The sequence below is a fragment of the Malaclemys terrapin genome, chromosome 1, assembly GCF_027887155.1.
Source record: "Malaclemys terrapin pileata isolate rMalTer1 chromosome 1, rMalTer1.hap1, whole genome shotgun sequence".
NCBI classification, from domain to species: Eukaryota; Metazoa; Chordata; order Testudines; family Emydidae; genus Malaclemys; species Malaclemys terrapin.
The window spans coordinates 99665659-99683119 of record NC_071505.1 but is presented as its reverse complement, the minus strand read 5'-3'; the positions used below and the strand labels follow the sequence as shown (position 1 = coordinate 99683119).

The following is a 17461-nucleotide window of genomic DNA, read 5'->3' as shown; positions in this document are numbered from 1 at the left end:
CATCCTTGGGGTTTTTTTTAATTCAAATGTTTCCAAAAGCTAGACAGCGTATGCGAACATGTGCTACTGTCTGTGATTTACTTATAGTTAAAGTTGTCCTCTTTTGCCTCTTTTTAATATTTTTGACATCAGTATGAAAAAAGATAAATATAATAATTATATCTAGCTCACATGTAGTGCTTTTCACCTGTAGATCTTAAAGCACTTTACAAAGGAGGCAAGTATCATCTCCATTTCACACATGGGAAACTGAGGCACGGATAGGTGAAATGATTTGTCCAAAGTCAGCCCTCAGACCAGCAACAGAGCAGGGAGTAGAACCAAGTCGCCTGATTCCACTCCACTGTTCTATCCGCGAGGTCACATTGCCTTCCCATCTGGGTAGATACTTACAAGTAGGATTGCAATAAGTGCAGGTCATATTTTTAATTTTTCACTTAACTCCTTTGAGCCTGGTTTCCCTCCCAAAAAAGTAGGGATATTTAGCTTTTAAAATGTATTTTGCAATGTGCTCTGTTCTAATTCCATGTCAGTTTGCAATATGCTTCTTGAGCTGACCTGCTACAGCTCCAGTTTTAGTAGTAGTTTCTGCTTATTTTTATATTGAAGAAAATCCCCACCACCACCACCTTTACTCAATGCCTTATTTTAGCTGCATTGGTCTTCCAGGGAAATTGAGTAATATCTTTTACTTCTAAGACACCTCTTGTCTGTGGCATCTATGTTATGTAAAGCAGTTTGAGGTATGCTTGACTAAAAATTAGGGCTGTCGATTAATCACAGTTAACTCACACGATTAACTCAAAAAAATCAGTCACGATTAAAAAACGTAATTGCGATTAATCACAGTTTTAATTGCATTGTTAAACAATAGACTACCAATTGAAATATTTTTTGATATTTTTATACATTTTCTAATATATTGATTTCAATTACAACGCAGAATACAAAGTGTACAATGCTCACGTTATATTATTTTTTTTTTACAAATATTTGCACTGTTAAACAAAAGACATAGTAGTTTTCAATTCACCTCATACCAGTACCGTAGTGCAATCTCTTTGTTGTGAAAGTGCAATTTACAAATGTAGATTTTTTTTTGTTACATGACTTTGCTCAAAAACAAAACAATGTAAAACTTTAGAGCCTAGATGTCCACTCAGTGCTACTTCTTGTTCAGCTAATCGCTAAGACATTAATTAAATTAATTAATTAATAAGGTCACAAGGGAGCTTCCCCTCAGCTGCGCAAGACTGTGGATTTGGGCACAGGTCAATTCACTAAACAGCTGCTGTGATTTCCCCTCCACATTTCTCCTTCCAGGGGCGAGATCAGTTTATTAAACAGCCTGACCAAAAAAAAAAAAAAAAAAAAAAAATCAAAGTGGAGCCAGGAGGCGGCCGGGCATCGTGTCCATCACTCGGTAGCTGAGGCGCGTCCGCCAGCAGGGGTCGCCTCACGCCCTGGAAATCCGCTCCAGCGCTGCAGGCACCTGGGGCTGGGTTTGTTCGCGGCTCTATTGCTATCGCAACCGGAGCTTCGTCTCGCAGGAGAGGGACGCGCGGGTCCCGCCAGCCAGAGCGCGCAGCTCCCTTCCCTGCAGCCGGGGCTTCCCCTGCGTCCTTGTCTGGTGCTGGCCGAGCAGGCCTGGCAGAGGGCGCTGCCCCTCCCTGGGAGCCGCTGGAGGAGGATGCGCTCAGAGCCGCGCCATGGGGAGCTCGGTGAGGAAGGGCAAAGCGGTGCTGCCGGCAGAACAGGCTGCCCGCCCCAGCAGGGAGCAGCCCCACCGAGCAGGTAGGCAACCTGCCCCTCGGGGGACCAGGCAGCAGCCGGGCAGGGAGGTGGTAGCAGGGAGCGGGGCTTGGCTCCCGCAGCAGAAAGTTCGCTCTGCCCGTGCCAGGTGGCAGCCGCTCCCCAGCGCCTCCCCACCTACTCGCGTCTCTCCCTACCAGGGGCCTGCCTGGCCAAGCCAGGGCGGGGGCTTCCGTGGAATCCTGTGATTTTTCTTCTGTGTGAGTATCGGCCAAGATGTTCAGCCCTGCCACTGGCTAGTGATTTGGGGTGCCCATCTTCATAGATTGGGGCTGAATCTGCAGAAGGTGCCAAGTGCCATGGAAATCAAGCCCGTTTAAGATGTCCTAACTAAGCTAGGTGCCCCAAAATAAAAGCACCCCAAGTCACTAATTGCTTTTGAAAATCTTGGCCTTGTACATAGATTAGGTGTGAGTCTCTGCATCTATATAAGTAACTATATAGACCATCTTTCTAGATGTCTGCCTAATAATACATAGTTTGCAGTCATTTACTCAAAGTACTTGACAAATGCTAATTAATCGATAGCTCTAGTCCATAAACTGACAATGAAACACTTTGATTTTCTGGTAAAAGAATTCACAAGTCTCAGAAACTGAAGCTAAAAATTGTGTGTCGGGGGAGCACCATAAAATTGAGAGCTTTGTAGCTATCTTTCTGCTTTAATTCCCTCTTCTAACTCTGACTCAGGACTTCTTATACTGGGACTTTTTAGGTACCTGTGTATGTATTTTTGTAAAATGTAGACTGTTTAATGAAGTAAACATGTGACTGCAGACAAGACTTCAGTAATAATATATTTCTAAAATTTAACTTGAGAAATTGAATTGTTTTCTGTGATTGTTTATACTTATCAAAATCTTGATCTGGTTTATGTGAAACAAAGATGATGTGATTGATTCAATTCCTATCTATTTATGGCCAGATTCTGACAACCTGTTGGTTGGTTCTGTTTTTGTACAGCACCTGGCACAATAGGGACCTGGTCCATGAGTGGGACTTATAGGTACTTCGATAATACAAGTAATTAATAATAATAAATGATGTTGAGTAGTACTTTACTCCATTAATAAACTAACTTAAATCAGTGGGGCTAGTCAGGGAGGACAATACCAATGAAAAAGGACATCAAAATATAGTGATTAGTATTTACCAGCATGGTAGCACTAATCACTGAGTGCAAGATTCCTTGAGTACGTGTCCATATCACAGACATTCTTATCACCATAAATGGCACCCTGGTAGCACTCACAGCAGAGAGGGCAAATTTTGAAGTGATATGAAGACTGAATTGCTCTCTCACCCTTAGAGAGAGTCCAGGTTAGGACTGAGGCAACTAGCAGTGCAGTGTGAAGAAGCTTGCACTTCAGCTGTCCATTTTGTATTTGTTTTATGGATAAATCAAGGTCAGGACTTCCATCTTCAGTGCTATCCGCTTGGCACTTAGCATGAAGAATACATTCATTAAAAAACTGTCAAAAGTGATTTAAAAATGTAAAGGGTTTGAAATGCTGAATGGCTGGGAATTAAAAAAAAAAAAAGAAGAAGAAGAAAAAGCTAAGCATGTCTAGAGTAAACTAAAAGCCATTTTAAATATGTAATATTTTAATAGGGCATTCAAGGCTGAAGGAAACTTTTAAAACATTGCATATTTTTGGGCTATGGAAAGTTTTTTAATACACAGCCCTCACTTCCTCAAAGTTGGATATGGGTTGTTTGGTTTTTGTTTTATTGTTGCCATAGAGCATTTTTGTATATATGATACTTGGAGAATCGTCAGGACTAAAACACTTTCGTAGTTCTGTAAAATAATGCTATATTGAGCCGTTAGGCTCAGTTCTATATGAGAAGCATAGTGAAGCTGTGCTGCTCAGACAGTCACAATTCCTCCATCTTCTCTAGCTTCCCCACTTGCTCCAGATGGTAGGTAATTTACTTTACCCCTTTTGGGGATGAAGCAGATCTCTCTCTCCACAATCCTGGCAAACTCAGCACAGATTGGAGGTTATGCTTGCAAGTTGTGATCGTTGCTACTGAATGGCGAAGAATTGCACATCTCCTAGTATATTTATTACCTTGTCTCGCCCATCCCCACCCTGACCTGCTTGTTAGTCTCCTCCATCTGTTATATCTTACCTTTTAGGTTATAAACTCTTTGGGTCAAGGACTGTAATTTATTATGTACAATGCCTGGCACAATGGGGCAACCTGTGTGTGGTCATACGTGCTACCATAATATAAATGTTCAATAATAATCTGCTGGCTGGTGGATTTGAGAGGGGTCACGCAGGTCCATACTCTATACCAGAGGTTCTCAATCTTTTTGTTTCTGAGCCCCCGCTCTCCCCCAGCATACTATAAAAACTCCACGGCCCATGTGTGCCATAACAGCTGGTTTTCTGCATATAAAAGCCAGGGCCAGCATTGGGGGGTAGCAACCAGGGCAGCTGCCTGGGGCCTCATGCCACAGGGGCCACCATGAGGCTACATTGCTCAGGCTTTGGCTTCAGCCCCAGGTGACAGGGCTCAGGGCCCTGGGCTTCAGCCCCATGCGGTGAGGCTTTGGCTTTCTACCCTGGGCCCCAGCGAGTCTAATGCTGGTCCTGCTTGGTGGCCCCCCTCAAACCTGCTCACAGCCCCCGTGGAGGCCCCGGACTCCTGGTTGAGAACCACTGCTCTATGCATTTCTCCTTGCTATCATGGGGTGGAAAGAGGGGAATATTGGACTTGCAGTCTCTGCTGTCTCCACTCACACTTGGAGCTGCAATCCAGGAGGGTCCTTACTGCCTCCTGTGGCTGCATAGGTCCAGGGCACAATCTAGCTTTAAATAAAATTCCACAATACTAAACCATGGATGCAGAGACATTCAGAAAAACAGCACTATAGCGGTTCTAGGTACTTCATTTGGTCTTGACAGCAAAAAAACAAATGTCACAAGTCTTCATTTATTTAATCTGAGCAAATTTTCATAATTTTATGATTAACCCCATAGGAATAGGTATATATTTTTCTTCTTCCCATGGGCGAGATTGTGCCATAGAAAGTAGTACCTTAATGTGCTAAGAGCCACACTGAAATCTGGTAAAGTGCTGGTCATTGTGAGTAAGGGTGGGAGAATCTGGGCCACAATTCCATAGATCTGCATGGCCGTTAACAAATACATTAAACTGTCAAGTCCCTTCTCCATGGAGCAACAACTGAAGGGTTGGTCTACACACAGAAATTGCACCAGTTTAACTAAATCTGTTTCCTAGGCCTTGGCTACACTTACCAGGTAGTTCGACGGCTGGAAATCGAAGTTCTGGGTTCGACTTATCGCGTCTAGTCTGGACGCGATAAGTCGAACCCGGAAGTGCTCGCCGTCGACTGCGGTACTCCAGCTCGGCGAGAGGAGTATCGCGGAGTCGACGGGGGAGCCTGCCTGCCGCGTGTGGACCAAGGTAAGTTCGAACTAAGGTACTTCGACTTCAGCTACGTTATTCACGTAGCTGAAGTTGCGTACCTTAGTTCGAATTGGGGGGGGTAGTGTAGACCAAGCCTAAATCAATTCAGTCAAACCAGTAATCAAATTAAGCTAAATCCATATAAGGCACCCATAAACCAATTTAAGAACATCCGCACAAGGAGGTTGCACTGGTTTAGATAAATCAGTTTAGAAACAGAATTTAGCAATTTCTGTGTGTAGACCAGCCCTAAGACTCCGATCTTGCAAACAGATGTGCCAGTGCATCTGCTTACAGGATAGGAGCCTATAGGAGACTCAACCTAGCAGGGGAGGACAAATGGAAGGATGAAGTTTATTTTACAGTAAGATATCATGAGACATGCCTGTTGTTGTGGATGTATCTCTCTAAGTATCATTTAAAAAAAATTATACCAAAATCTGAGCCAGTTTCTAAAATTAAGGGCATGGCAGAAGTCAGCATTGGAAGTTTTTATCCTAACTGGAATAACCAAAATCTATTGAACTGCTTAAGGTGATGCTGTCAAGCCAGTCCTACTGTGCTTGTACATGCAGAGCAGAGGGTTCCCACAGTAGTAATTAGGGAATCAAAGGAACATACTGACGTTCCCACTTCTCAGGTTACTATTAAGGTATGACTTGACAAGCAAAAACAATCCCACCTAATTTACAACCCTAACACAACTACAAATGTTTTAGTCTGAATCTAAGCATATGTCTACACTTCAAGCTGGGGGTTTGACTCCCAGCTCGAGGAAACATACCCATGCTAGCGCTGATCAAGCTGGTGTGCTAAAAACAGATTGCAGCTGCAGTGGTAGCGCTGAGAGCAGTCCTTTATTTCCTTCCTGTTCCAAAACCCCTAGACTGTTGTCATGGAAATCAAAGTAATGTTACAAATTCAGAATTACTGCTTTCATGTTAAGATCAAGAAAGATATTAAATAAAAAAAAACGCTGCCAGTAATTAGCAAAATTGGCAAGGAAAATTACAACTATCACCTGAAAGGTAAATTTATTTAAGAAAAAATGTTATAGTATATTATAATTTTCCTAGTACAACATTGCTCTTTAAAGGCAGATGCTCTTCTCTTTACTCCTGCTTTTATACCATGGTATTGTAGAGTTTTCAAACAGTAAGTGGTTTACTGTACCATATAATATAAATGTTTTCTGTTTTTATTTGCTTTTTTAAATGTATAACCTATTACATAAAAATGCACTATATTCAAGGAACATTAAGGTTGCAAAGTCAAGCACTCAAGAGTTATGAAATGCTAGAATTAAGGTTGCCTGTGCTACTTTAATTCAGCCTTGTTGGGAGTATGCACTGTGATAGTGTCTTTAATTACATGATCTCTCAGCCCTGATCAAATTCATCCTGCTGGATGCTCACCAGCCTGCCCTGTTTCACATGCTAGGCATGTGTGCTTTTTTTTTTTTAAGCTCTCCTGCATCCCAGTTCGGTTTCAGCCTCTCTCTCTCTGGCCTCTCTAGCGTACTTCCTGGGCACAGACGCTGTCTCTGGTATCCCCAGCTCTCCGTAGACAAGCTGGAGGATGCATTTATCCCATTGCTGTGTTCGGGCAAGATCTGTTCAGGTGCTTATAGTCTAACAACCATCCTATTCAGAGACAGCCACTCAGGCACCCCTCCCTGTCTCCTTGGTGTTAAGGTGTTTGAGGCAGGTATACAGTAAAGAGAATCATAAGGGCTTAAACATACAGAGTTCATAATCTCCAACAGAATTCCTAAACTATACAGAGAAAAATTCCCCAAATCATCACACATGATTAAGGCTGCGAGTCTGTCATGGAAGTCACAGATTCCGGGACCTCTGTGACTTCTGCAGCCGGTAGGTGTGGCTGACCCAAGGGCTGCCCGAGTAGCTGGCCAGCTGCACCCTCCCCTCCCCCCAGCAGCGGCGGCAGTCCCTGGCTGCTGTCCCCTCTGTGCTAACACCAGCAGCGGTAGTCCCAGGCCGCTGCTCTCCTCCCCCCCGCCAGCACCAGGGGTCCCAGGCTGCCCCTCTGCCAGCGGTGGCGGTCCCAGGCTGCCCTTCGACCCCGAGCACCAGCGGGCACCCGGGAGCCTTCCCCCCCCAGCACCAGCGGGTGCCCCGGAGCGCCCCCTCCAGAGCAGCAGCTGTGCCCCCAGGACCCCCCCAGAGCACCCAAGATTTAGTCAGGAGTATATAGTACAGGTCATGGACAGGTCACGGGGACGTGAATTTTTGTTTATTGCCCGTGACCTGTCCATGACTTTTACTAAAAATACCCATGATTAAATCTTAGCCTTACACATGATCACATACTATATTGTCCATAGAATCTCCCCCTCTTCCCCCCCAGCTCCATGTCCTCATCCCAGTTTTGTCTCCCCTATCTCCCCCGCCTCCACATCTCAGTCCAAATTTGTGAGGTGCTGAGTGCCTTCTACTTCCATTGACTTCAGTAGGAGTTGAGGGTTGGGCTCTTGGGACTCAATTCCTTGTCACTGGTGTGCATGGAAAGATTCTAATTGGAATCTTGGAATGAGTTTGGTATCCGGCCCTTTGTGCGTAGAGTTGCAAAGTATGGTTACTATTAAAAATCACTTTTGCAGATTTTCTTGTGCTAATAATAGCTGGCAGAGCCCCAAAATCCAACACAACTTCATGGTGTAAAGATAAGGGGCCCAAATCACTGCTGTATTACTCTGTTTATGCCAATGTAACTGTACTGAAATCAATGAAATTACATCAGCATAAAACTGGAGTAACTCATTGATGAATTCGGGCCAAATTCATTTTTTCTCTCTTTGTGCTGTTTCCTGTAAACATTTCTGCCATATTATTGTATGTGTGGACTTTTAAAATATAACATAAACAATGCTTCATAGCTGTGTTCACATAGCATTACTGTTGATGGATGCAAGCTTGCAGACTCTGGGTTCAATTTTGCCCTTGCTTACATCAGTGCAATCTTAGGCCTAGTCTGCATTTAAAATTTAGGTTGATTTGGCTGTGTCACTCAAAGGTGTTAAAAATCAACACCCCTGAGAGACATAATTGAGCCAATCAAAGCCCCAGTGGAGACACCACTAGGTTGACCTGGCTACCGTCTCTCGAGGGGGCAGATTTTCTACAGCAACAGAAAAAATCCCTTCCATTGCTGTACCAAGTGTCTACACTACTGCACTACCATTGCAAGCTGCAGCACTTGTAGTGTAGGCATACCCTTAATGACTTCAGTAGTAACTGAGAGCAGGATTTATCCCTTAGTATATGAACTGCCAGCACATTTCCTTGCCAGCCTAATGCTCATTCTATATGCATGTTTTTTTTTTTATTCCTGTGTGTTTTGTTCAGCCTTGTTAACCTAAACTCTTGAAAAACTTTATTTCACATTTGTTTTAACCCAGATAAGTCAGATGGCATAACCACTTTTAAATGATTTCTGAATAGATGCATTTTGTAAATTGGATGATGAAAAAATTGGAGGAAACTGTTGTGACAGCGCAACTCTTTAGTGACGTCAGGGCTCAGCATTTCTCCCTCTGGCACTGGGGGAGCCTGGGGTAAATCAGTCCTACTCTGGAGGTTTAGTTCTTCACCTTGGCTTATTTACAATATTTACGAGGAGGCCCGAGGTTTGGCCTTAGGGTTTCTTTAAACAAACACAAACAAACAAACAAACAAACAAAAAAAGCATTTCCTAATTCCCACTGGAGTATGCCTCTTCATATGCTGGCTACCAATTGCCAGCCGTCCTCTCTAACCTATTCTGTGCCCAGCTATGTTGGGAACCAAGGTCCTCCTCCCCAAACAGAAATAAGCACATTTCCCTTATAGAGAAAAACAGCTCGTTTTTGGAAAAGCCTCCCCCCTCACTGCACACAGTCTTTCTACTGCTTCCTCCCCTCACCCTCACTGGAAGAGATTTCTAAAGGTCACAGGCTATCCTTAATTAGACTCAGGTGTTTATAATTAACCTGAGGTAACCTTTTCCAGGTCATATTAAAAGGACTTCAATCATTCTAAGACTGATATACCTGCCTTCAACCATATATTTATCCTTTTATAGATAAGCACAAGAGAAAAGGTGCTCATTAATGGAGGTACATTACTATAATGCTCTCCTAATAGAAATGAACAAGCTATTTACAGTTTAAATTGCTGAATGAGATATTTGAGTTATTTTAAAGCTTATTTTTATGTTTTAGTACAAATTAAATGAAGGTGAAATACATGCCATAGAAAATGCACTGATATTTCTGCATCATGTGTCCAGTATTGAACAAAAGGATTTTATTCGCTTTGTTTTATTCTGAATATTGTCATGTCTTGAATTTAATAAAATTATAATATACCACCCTTTGAGAACTGTCAGGTCTGCCTTTGTCATGCTGCTAAAATCTGACAGCTTCCAGATTGCAAATCTCTAGGATTTGGACTCTCTTCTATGGCTGACTCATTCTACACTTCGCCTCAAAACACTTTCAGAGATGCTGGGACATTACCTAGGAAGAAAGCTTGGTTTCCTTTGACCACATTCACTTTTGATACTTGGTTGATGGTACTCTTCCTTTTGTGCAAAGTACTTCCCTGTGTTTGCTTGTGATGTTCTGTGTCACTAAAATGCATAGTAAATAATAGATAGAGATGGTGCAGGAAGGAATAGTTTTACTAGTGTGCATGAGGCAGTGTTGTTTAGTAGATAGAACAGTGGACTAGGACTCAGGATTCTATTCCCAGCTCTGCTTGGTGACCTTGGACAAGTCACTTCAGTCCTCTGTGTCTTGGTTTCCCCACCTGTAAAATGAGGATGATGTTACCGAATTCCTAAGCACTTGGGGCTAGATTCACAAAAGTTTTTAGATGCCTAAGTCCCAGTTTTAGGCTCTTTAGTGATCCACAAAACTGTTGGACTCTGTAGGCGTCTAAAAAGGCTAATTTCATTCTGAGTATTAACAGTAGTGTCATGTGGAAGACATGGAAGTAATTGTCCCACTGTACTCAGCACTGGTGAGGTCTTATCTGGAGTACTGTGTTCAAGTCTGGGCACCATACTTTAAGTAAGATGGGGGCAAATTGGAGAGAGTCCAGAGGAGAGCAACAAAAATGGTATAAGGCTTAGAAAAGCTGACCTATGAGGAAAGGTTAAAAAAAAACCCGGGGAAGCTTAGTTTTGAGAAAAGAAGATTGAGGGGGGACCTGATAGTCTTCAAATATGTTAAGGGCTGTTATAAAGAGGTTAGTGCTCAATTGTTTTCCATGTCCACTGAAGGTAGGAGAAGTAATTGGCTTAATCTGCAGCAAGGGAGATTTAGGTCAGATATTAGAAAGTTTTTTCTAACTATAAAGGTAGTTAAGCTCTGGAACAGGCTTCCCAGGGAGGTTGTGGAATCCCCATTGCTGTGGGGTTTCTAAGAACAGGTTGGACAAACAACAGTCAGAGATGATTTAGGTTTACTTGGTCCTGCTACAGTGCAGGAGACTGGACTTGATGACCTCTTGAGGTCCCTTCCAGCCCTACATTTCTGTGATTCTATGAGAAGAGTGAGTGTGAGTGTGTGTGTGTCTGTGAGGTGGTGGGAACAGGCCAACCAACCAAAACATCTCCTTCCCAGAGCTGTGGAGGGAATACCCCCTGCCCCAGCTTGACCCTCCTCTTCTCCTCTCACACCTCACCCTCGCGCACACCAGTTTGATCATCTCTGGAGCCTATGAACCAGAACCAGTTCACCACAAGAGATTGCCCACTAAACAGTGTATTTAGAGATTACAAATATTGCAGGATTTTTCTTGATAGGACCAAGATAGCAGTTAAGAATGGGGGCGGAGGGAACAGGATGACTAAGGGTAGATAAACGTCTGCCAAAGAGTTAAGGGGGTAACAGATTCATAGATTTCAGGGCCAGAAGGGACCATTGTGATCATCTAGTCTGGCCATAGAACTTCCCCAAATAGAGCAGATCTTTTAGAAAAACATCCAGTGTTGATCTAAAAATTGTCAGTGATGGAGAATCCACCGCATCCCTTTGGTCCAGTGGTTAATTACTCTCACTCTTAAAAAAAATTATGCCTTATTTCCAATCTGAATTTGTCTAGCTTCCACTTCTAGCCGTTGGATTGTGTTCTATATTTCTCTGCTCGTTTGAAGAGCTCATTATTAAATATTGTTCCCCAGGTAGATACTTAGACTGTAATCAAGTCACCCCTTAACCTTCTTTTCGTTGAGCTAAATAGACTGAGCTTTTTGAGTCTATCACTGTAAGGCATGTTGTCTAATCCTTTAATTATTCTCATGGCTTTTCCCTGAACTCTTTCCAATTTATCAACATCCTTTTTGAATTGTGGGCACCACAACTGGACACAGTATTCAAGCAGTGTTTGCACCAGTAACCTCTCAACTCCTACTCAAGATTCCCATTTCTGCATTCCAAGATTGCATTAGCTCTTTTGGCTACAGCGTCACACTGGGTTCTCATGTTCAGTTGATTATCCACCATAGCCCCCAAATCTTTTTCAGAGTCACTGCTTCCCAGATTATAGTCATCCATCCTGTACGTATGGCCTACATTCTTTGTCCCTAGATATTTACATTAGGGATATAAATAACATGTAAAAACAGTAACCATGTAACCGATTAAAATTCTATCGGTTACACGGTTAAACATTTACCCAGGGAACTAGCGGTGCAGGGGGTGCTGCAGCACCCCCACATTTTACGTGAGGCTCTGCTGCCACCCCCGGGATCTCTGCTGTGGGCGCAGGGCGTGCCAGGATGTCGGGCAGCAGCAGAGCCATAGCATAGGGTGGCAGCTGGGATGCCAGCCGTGCAGGGATGCCAGGATGGCGGGTGGCGGGGCTGGCAGCCTGGAGGAACCCCGGGCACGCGGGGCAGCAGACGGGACCTTGGGTGGAGTTTAATCGTTAAGCTTGATGCTTATTGGTTTCTGTTATCAGCTAACCAGTTTACCGGTTAAACTCTTACATCCCTAATTTACATTTAATCATATTAAAACACATACTGTTTGCTTCTACCCAGTTTACTAAGCAGTCCAGATTGCTCTCAATTGGTGACCTGTCCTCTTCATTATTTGCCACTTCCTCAATTTTTTTGCCACTTCCTGCAGACTTTTTCAGTGATGATTTTATGTTTTCTTCTACGTCACTGATACGAATGTTAAATAGCACAGCACCAAGAACCAATTCCTGCAGGACCCCATTGGAAACACACCCGCTTGATGACGATTCCTCATTTACATTTACATTTTGAAAGCTCTTAGTTAGCCAGTTTTTAATCCATTAAATGTCTGCCATAAGAGCTAGTTGTTGTTGTGGTTGCCCAGTTTTGTGTTGACCACAATAACTATGAGCATCAAAGCAGGAAGCCCAGATATGCAGGTCATCTCAAACAAGTGACAATAGAGACTTTATAGAGACTAATCACATAGTTTGTTTAGGCCACTTACAGTATGCTGCATCTTTTTATTCATGTTAAAATGATCTTCCATTGTTCAGAAGTACATTAGTTATATAAAAACAATAATTGATATGGGTATGTCCAAAAGATCCTGAAATGTTAGATTATATAATGGTTTGAATTTTATTAAATGTGAAATATATTTATATTTTAACTATTATTTGTATCTCTATGAAAGATAGTTTTCTATTACATTATATGTGTATTTGGTGCTTTACAAATAATTAAAAGACACAGTTCTAACCATGAGGAGTTCACAATTTTAGGACCCGATCCTGCAAACCTGTACTCGTGTATGCAGTTCTTACACATACAAGTAATCCCATTTAGTTTGTGGGATTGGGTTCCAAATTCAAACATGACATGACAAGGATAAATAACAAATATTAGGGAGGTAATGGAAAGACAGGACAAATGATACCATTAGTTAATGTTTGTATGAAAATAGTCTGAAAATAGACTGTCCCAGATCCACAAAGGTATTTAGGCTCCTAACTGCTACTGAAATTGATGAATCAGATCCTAAGTGCTAAGAATGAATGTTGTTCCTATAGGATGGTTCTTATAAATTATAACTAAATGTGTCATAAAGCTTTTTATGAGATCTATTATTGACATTTGTTATACTACAAAACTACGGTAGTTCTATATTTAAGTTTATTTTAACCAGTTTGATTTACTTTAAAATAAAATGAGTGATGGAAATGTTCAGATACTGGAGTAAATCAGTATTAGTAAATAATTAGTAGTAGTAAATTCTGTCATTAAGAGGGGTATTATTAAAGTTTAGGAGCTATTGAATTAATTGCTACAACCTTGTTCTATACTAGGCTTGTGTAATTTATATTGTGAATGCTCTGGAAACATTTAAGATGAGCACATAATCTATTTACCCTCATGTAAAACCTCTCCATTAACATTAATTAGAGCCTCATGACTAAATCCCCATATGCTTCACTGAAAACGTGGCACAATCATGTGGGAAAAGAATATGATAAAGGTTTAAGTCTGTCTTGGAACATTGATGCTCAGCTGATGATGCTGAAGGCTCCAATTCTGAAATGAGATCTGAATAGGTGGACCCCAGTAATTAGGTTCTACAAGGATTCAGGGATCTTCCTGCATGGATCCAATTGCCGGAACAGAGCCAAATCCTGAAAGCTTGCCTCAGTTATGATTTCTAGGGCAAAAAATGTGAATGGTAAGGAGTCATGCAGTGAAATCCTGGCCTCATTGAAGTCAGTGGGAGTTTTGCCATTGGCTTCAGTGAGCTCAGCATTTCATGCTCTTAGGCTGTGTCTACACTTGGAGTCAGGGGTGTGAGTCCCAACTCATGTAGACATACTCACGCTAGCTCTCTTTGAGGCAGCACACTAAAAACAGTAGCTGCGGTAGCATGGGCAGCTGTGAGTGGCAGCACAGGCTAGCCATGCCAAATATGTGCTCATGGGGTTCAGGTGGGTTGGTACTCAGGGCAGCTAGCCAGGACCGCCTGGGGGGAGGGGGCAAATGGGGCAATTTGCCCCAGGCCCTGGGCCCCGCAGGGGCCCCCACGAGAGTTTTTCAGGGCCCCTGGAGTGGGGTCCTTCACTTGCTCCGGGAGCCCCGGAAAACTCTCGTGGGGTCTGGGCCCCCGGAGCTTCTTTTGCTCCGGGTCTTCGGCGGCAATTCAGCGGCAGGGGGTCCTTCCGTCCCGGAACCCGCCGCTGAAATGCCTGCTCTTCGGCGGCCGAAGACCCTGCCGCCGAAGACCCCAGGCCCCCTGAATCTTCTGGGCGGCCCTGCAGCTAGCCCATGCTGCCACTTGCTATTGCCATTGCTACTGCAGCTACACCGCTATTTTTAGCACACTAGCTTGATGCAAGCTAGCACAAGTATGTCTATATGAGCTGGGAATCAACCCCCCACCTCCAAGTATAATCATACCCTTAGACTTTGCCTGCTGGTGGGTGAGGGGGACAGAGAAAGAACAATGGAACCAGGTGACTAAAAATAGGGAATTGTTTTTAAAAACCCTTTGAAATAAATCATTAATATTTTAATTTCATCTGAACCTCTTATCAGTATGTCATCTTTATCATAAACCATTTTACAATCTGGTTTTTGGTTACTCCGCTTTGTTTTAATTTCTTATAGCAACAGAAGATTATCACCATGAAGCTCAGAATGCAAACAATGGACAAGCCATTACAGCTTCCTGCAAAAATAAAGATACAGACCTGCAGTTTAAAATACAGGCCTACATAGATAAAAACACTGTTATGATCTTCAGTAACACAGCGTGCAGTCTCTCTGCTAAGGTAAAATGGTAATTTTCACGCAGAGATATACAGAATTTGTCATATCTTACAAGTTCACTGTTCTTCATTTCACTAATGTAGCTGAGTTGCAAGATCCCATTGACTTCAGCATGGCTCCACCTGGGCACAGGAGTCTGTCCATGTGAAGTCATTTTCAAGATCCAGGTCTTAGTTGCTGTCTCCTCTACTTTTCCTAGACCAACCATAGCCAGAACCATCTTTCTATTTTTTTCCCTGCAAAGTGTACGTCTGGTCTCTAATCCCAGCTACAGCTTGCTCCTGCGTCTGGCACCCATCCCGCTGTCCCTGACAAATATCTGGTCCTGACCTTCCAGCTCATAGGCCTCAATTCAGCAAAGTACTTCAGCATGTGCTTAAGTTTACTTTGTTTACTTCAGTGGGACATATTTAAGCACATGCTTAAACCTAAGCATATGCTGAAGTGCTTTGCTGAGTGAGGGCCATAGAATGCTCTGTTTCCAGATGTTCTCCACCTGGAAATTAAGCCGCAAGGGCTAAATTTTGGCTCTCAGCCCATTCATTCAGGGCCTGATCCTAAATTAGAGTTTTCCTACTGACTTCAAGGCTTTGGGTCAGGCTCTCAGATAGGTGACCCAGATGAGATTTCTTATTAATTCTGGTGTAGAATTTATCATCTCTTTGTCAATGCCTCTTCTTGAGTTACCTTGCTTCTGTAATACCCTTGCTCTGCTATTTAGAGATTTCTTGAAGAGTTAATTTATCTAGTTTGTCCTTTGGAGAAAGAGAACTGTGAAGAGTAGTTTCTGCCTTTTTCATGTATTCATTGGGTTTGATTAACTAAGGATTATCTTTCTTTTAAAAGATGACCGCTTTTTCTTTCTGTTATGGATAAATTGTTTAACTCCTATGCAGGTTGAGAAGTTCCCAGAAGGAAATTCCCATCTAGATAAAGATATTTCCTACTTATTATTTAACTACCTGCATATGCCTCTACACATTAATTGTATATTTTTACTCTAATGGATGTAATTAAAAAAGAATTTAGGTTTTCTCAAAGGGGAACAGAAGTTTTTATTTCAAGTTAATAAATCAATTTTAAAAATGATGGGCAATTGGAATAAGATTTTGTACATTAGAGTCTCAAGTCCAGGCCCACACATTAGCAGAGGGATTTATCTTAGAGCACAGCACCATTGTTCCTGTTAATTAGGGCTTCTGTTTTTCAGGATTTATTTTTAGCAATTTTTGATTCATTATTTTTAATTTAGCAATTTTATGTAGATGTCCAAAAATAAGGGCACTAAGGGGCTTTCTCTTTGTATATACTGTATGAAAAAATTATTTATTAATGTTCCTAGTGCACTTTAATGTAGTACGGTTTCAAACAGTGCATTACATGGACCAATTAATGCACAACACATTAGAGCAGTGGTTTTCAAACTTTTTTTGGGGGGACCCAGTTGAAGAAAATTGTTGATGCCCATGACCCAGCAGAGCTGGGGATGAGGGGTTTAGGATGAGAGAGGGGCTCAGGGCTGGGGCAGAGGGTTGGGGTGAGGGTTGCGGGGTGGGGCCAGGAATGAGGGGTTCAGGGTATGGGAGGGAGCTCTGGGTTGGGGCAGGGGGTTCGGGTGTGGGAGAGGGTGAGGGCTCTGGGCTGGGGGTGCAGGCTCTGGGCTGGGGCTGAGGGGTTTGGGATGCAGGAGGGGCTCTGGTTTTGGGGGGGCTCAAAGCTGGGGTAGGGAGTTAGGGTGCAGGAGGGGGTCAGGGCTCTGGGCTGGGGTTGCTGACCAAAGCCGCTAGGTCCCAGTGTGCTGAGCAAGGCAACCCAGTGCCTTACATGCCGCGACACAGTAGTGGGTCATGACCTAAACTTTGAAAAACACTGCATTAGAGTGCATTAGAAATCACCACCGTAGTGTGCATTGCTGCTCCATGTAGACAAGCCCTTAGATACAAGTAACTATTTCCAGAGTTTTTCCAGTGTTTATTGAATAGGCACTGATTTCTTTTTTTTGTCAGTAGTGTTTTATTGGTGTTATCAATTAAAACTGAAAACCAGAAGCCCTACTGTTAATGTACAGTATTTTTAACTGAATTCTAGCTCAAGTCATCCGACATCTTGCTCTTACTCAAATCAAGCTTAACTTTGGATGGAAGCAAGATTGGGCCCTAAGACTTTAAAAACCACAGAGTTGTGCTGTGGCTGTTCTGCTAAGATTATATCGTTCTAGTACTTGTGGTCAATAGTAAAATGAAACTTATAATGGATAGATAAGATACTACGAGTGTCTGATTTTCTCAGGGCATTGATTATAAGGACAGAGTGGCAAAAATGGAGGGAAAAATAAGACATATTAAACTTTGGTGTTCACCTCTATTTTTAAGGAGTCAGAATTAATGAATACCTTGCCTGACTAACTTCTAATTTGGCA

The 17461-nt window shown here is 42.7% G+C and overlaps 1 protein-coding gene across 1 annotated transcript in view; it reads left to right on the top strand.

The window, feature by feature from the left end:
* The first annotated feature begins 1515 nt into the window (after positions 1–1515).
* The window catches only part of TXNRD1 (thioredoxin reductase 1), a 61286-nt gene continuing 45340 nt past the window's right edge, over positions 1516–17461 (top strand). The window contains exons 1-2 of the mRNA XM_054033032.1: positions 1516–1794; positions 14881–15044. Coding sequence (XP_053889007.1) covers positions 1710–1794; positions 14881–15044 — 249 coding nt within the window. The 5' untranslated portion in view covers positions 1516–1709. The remainder of the gene's footprint in view (positions 1795–14880; positions 15045–17461) is intronic.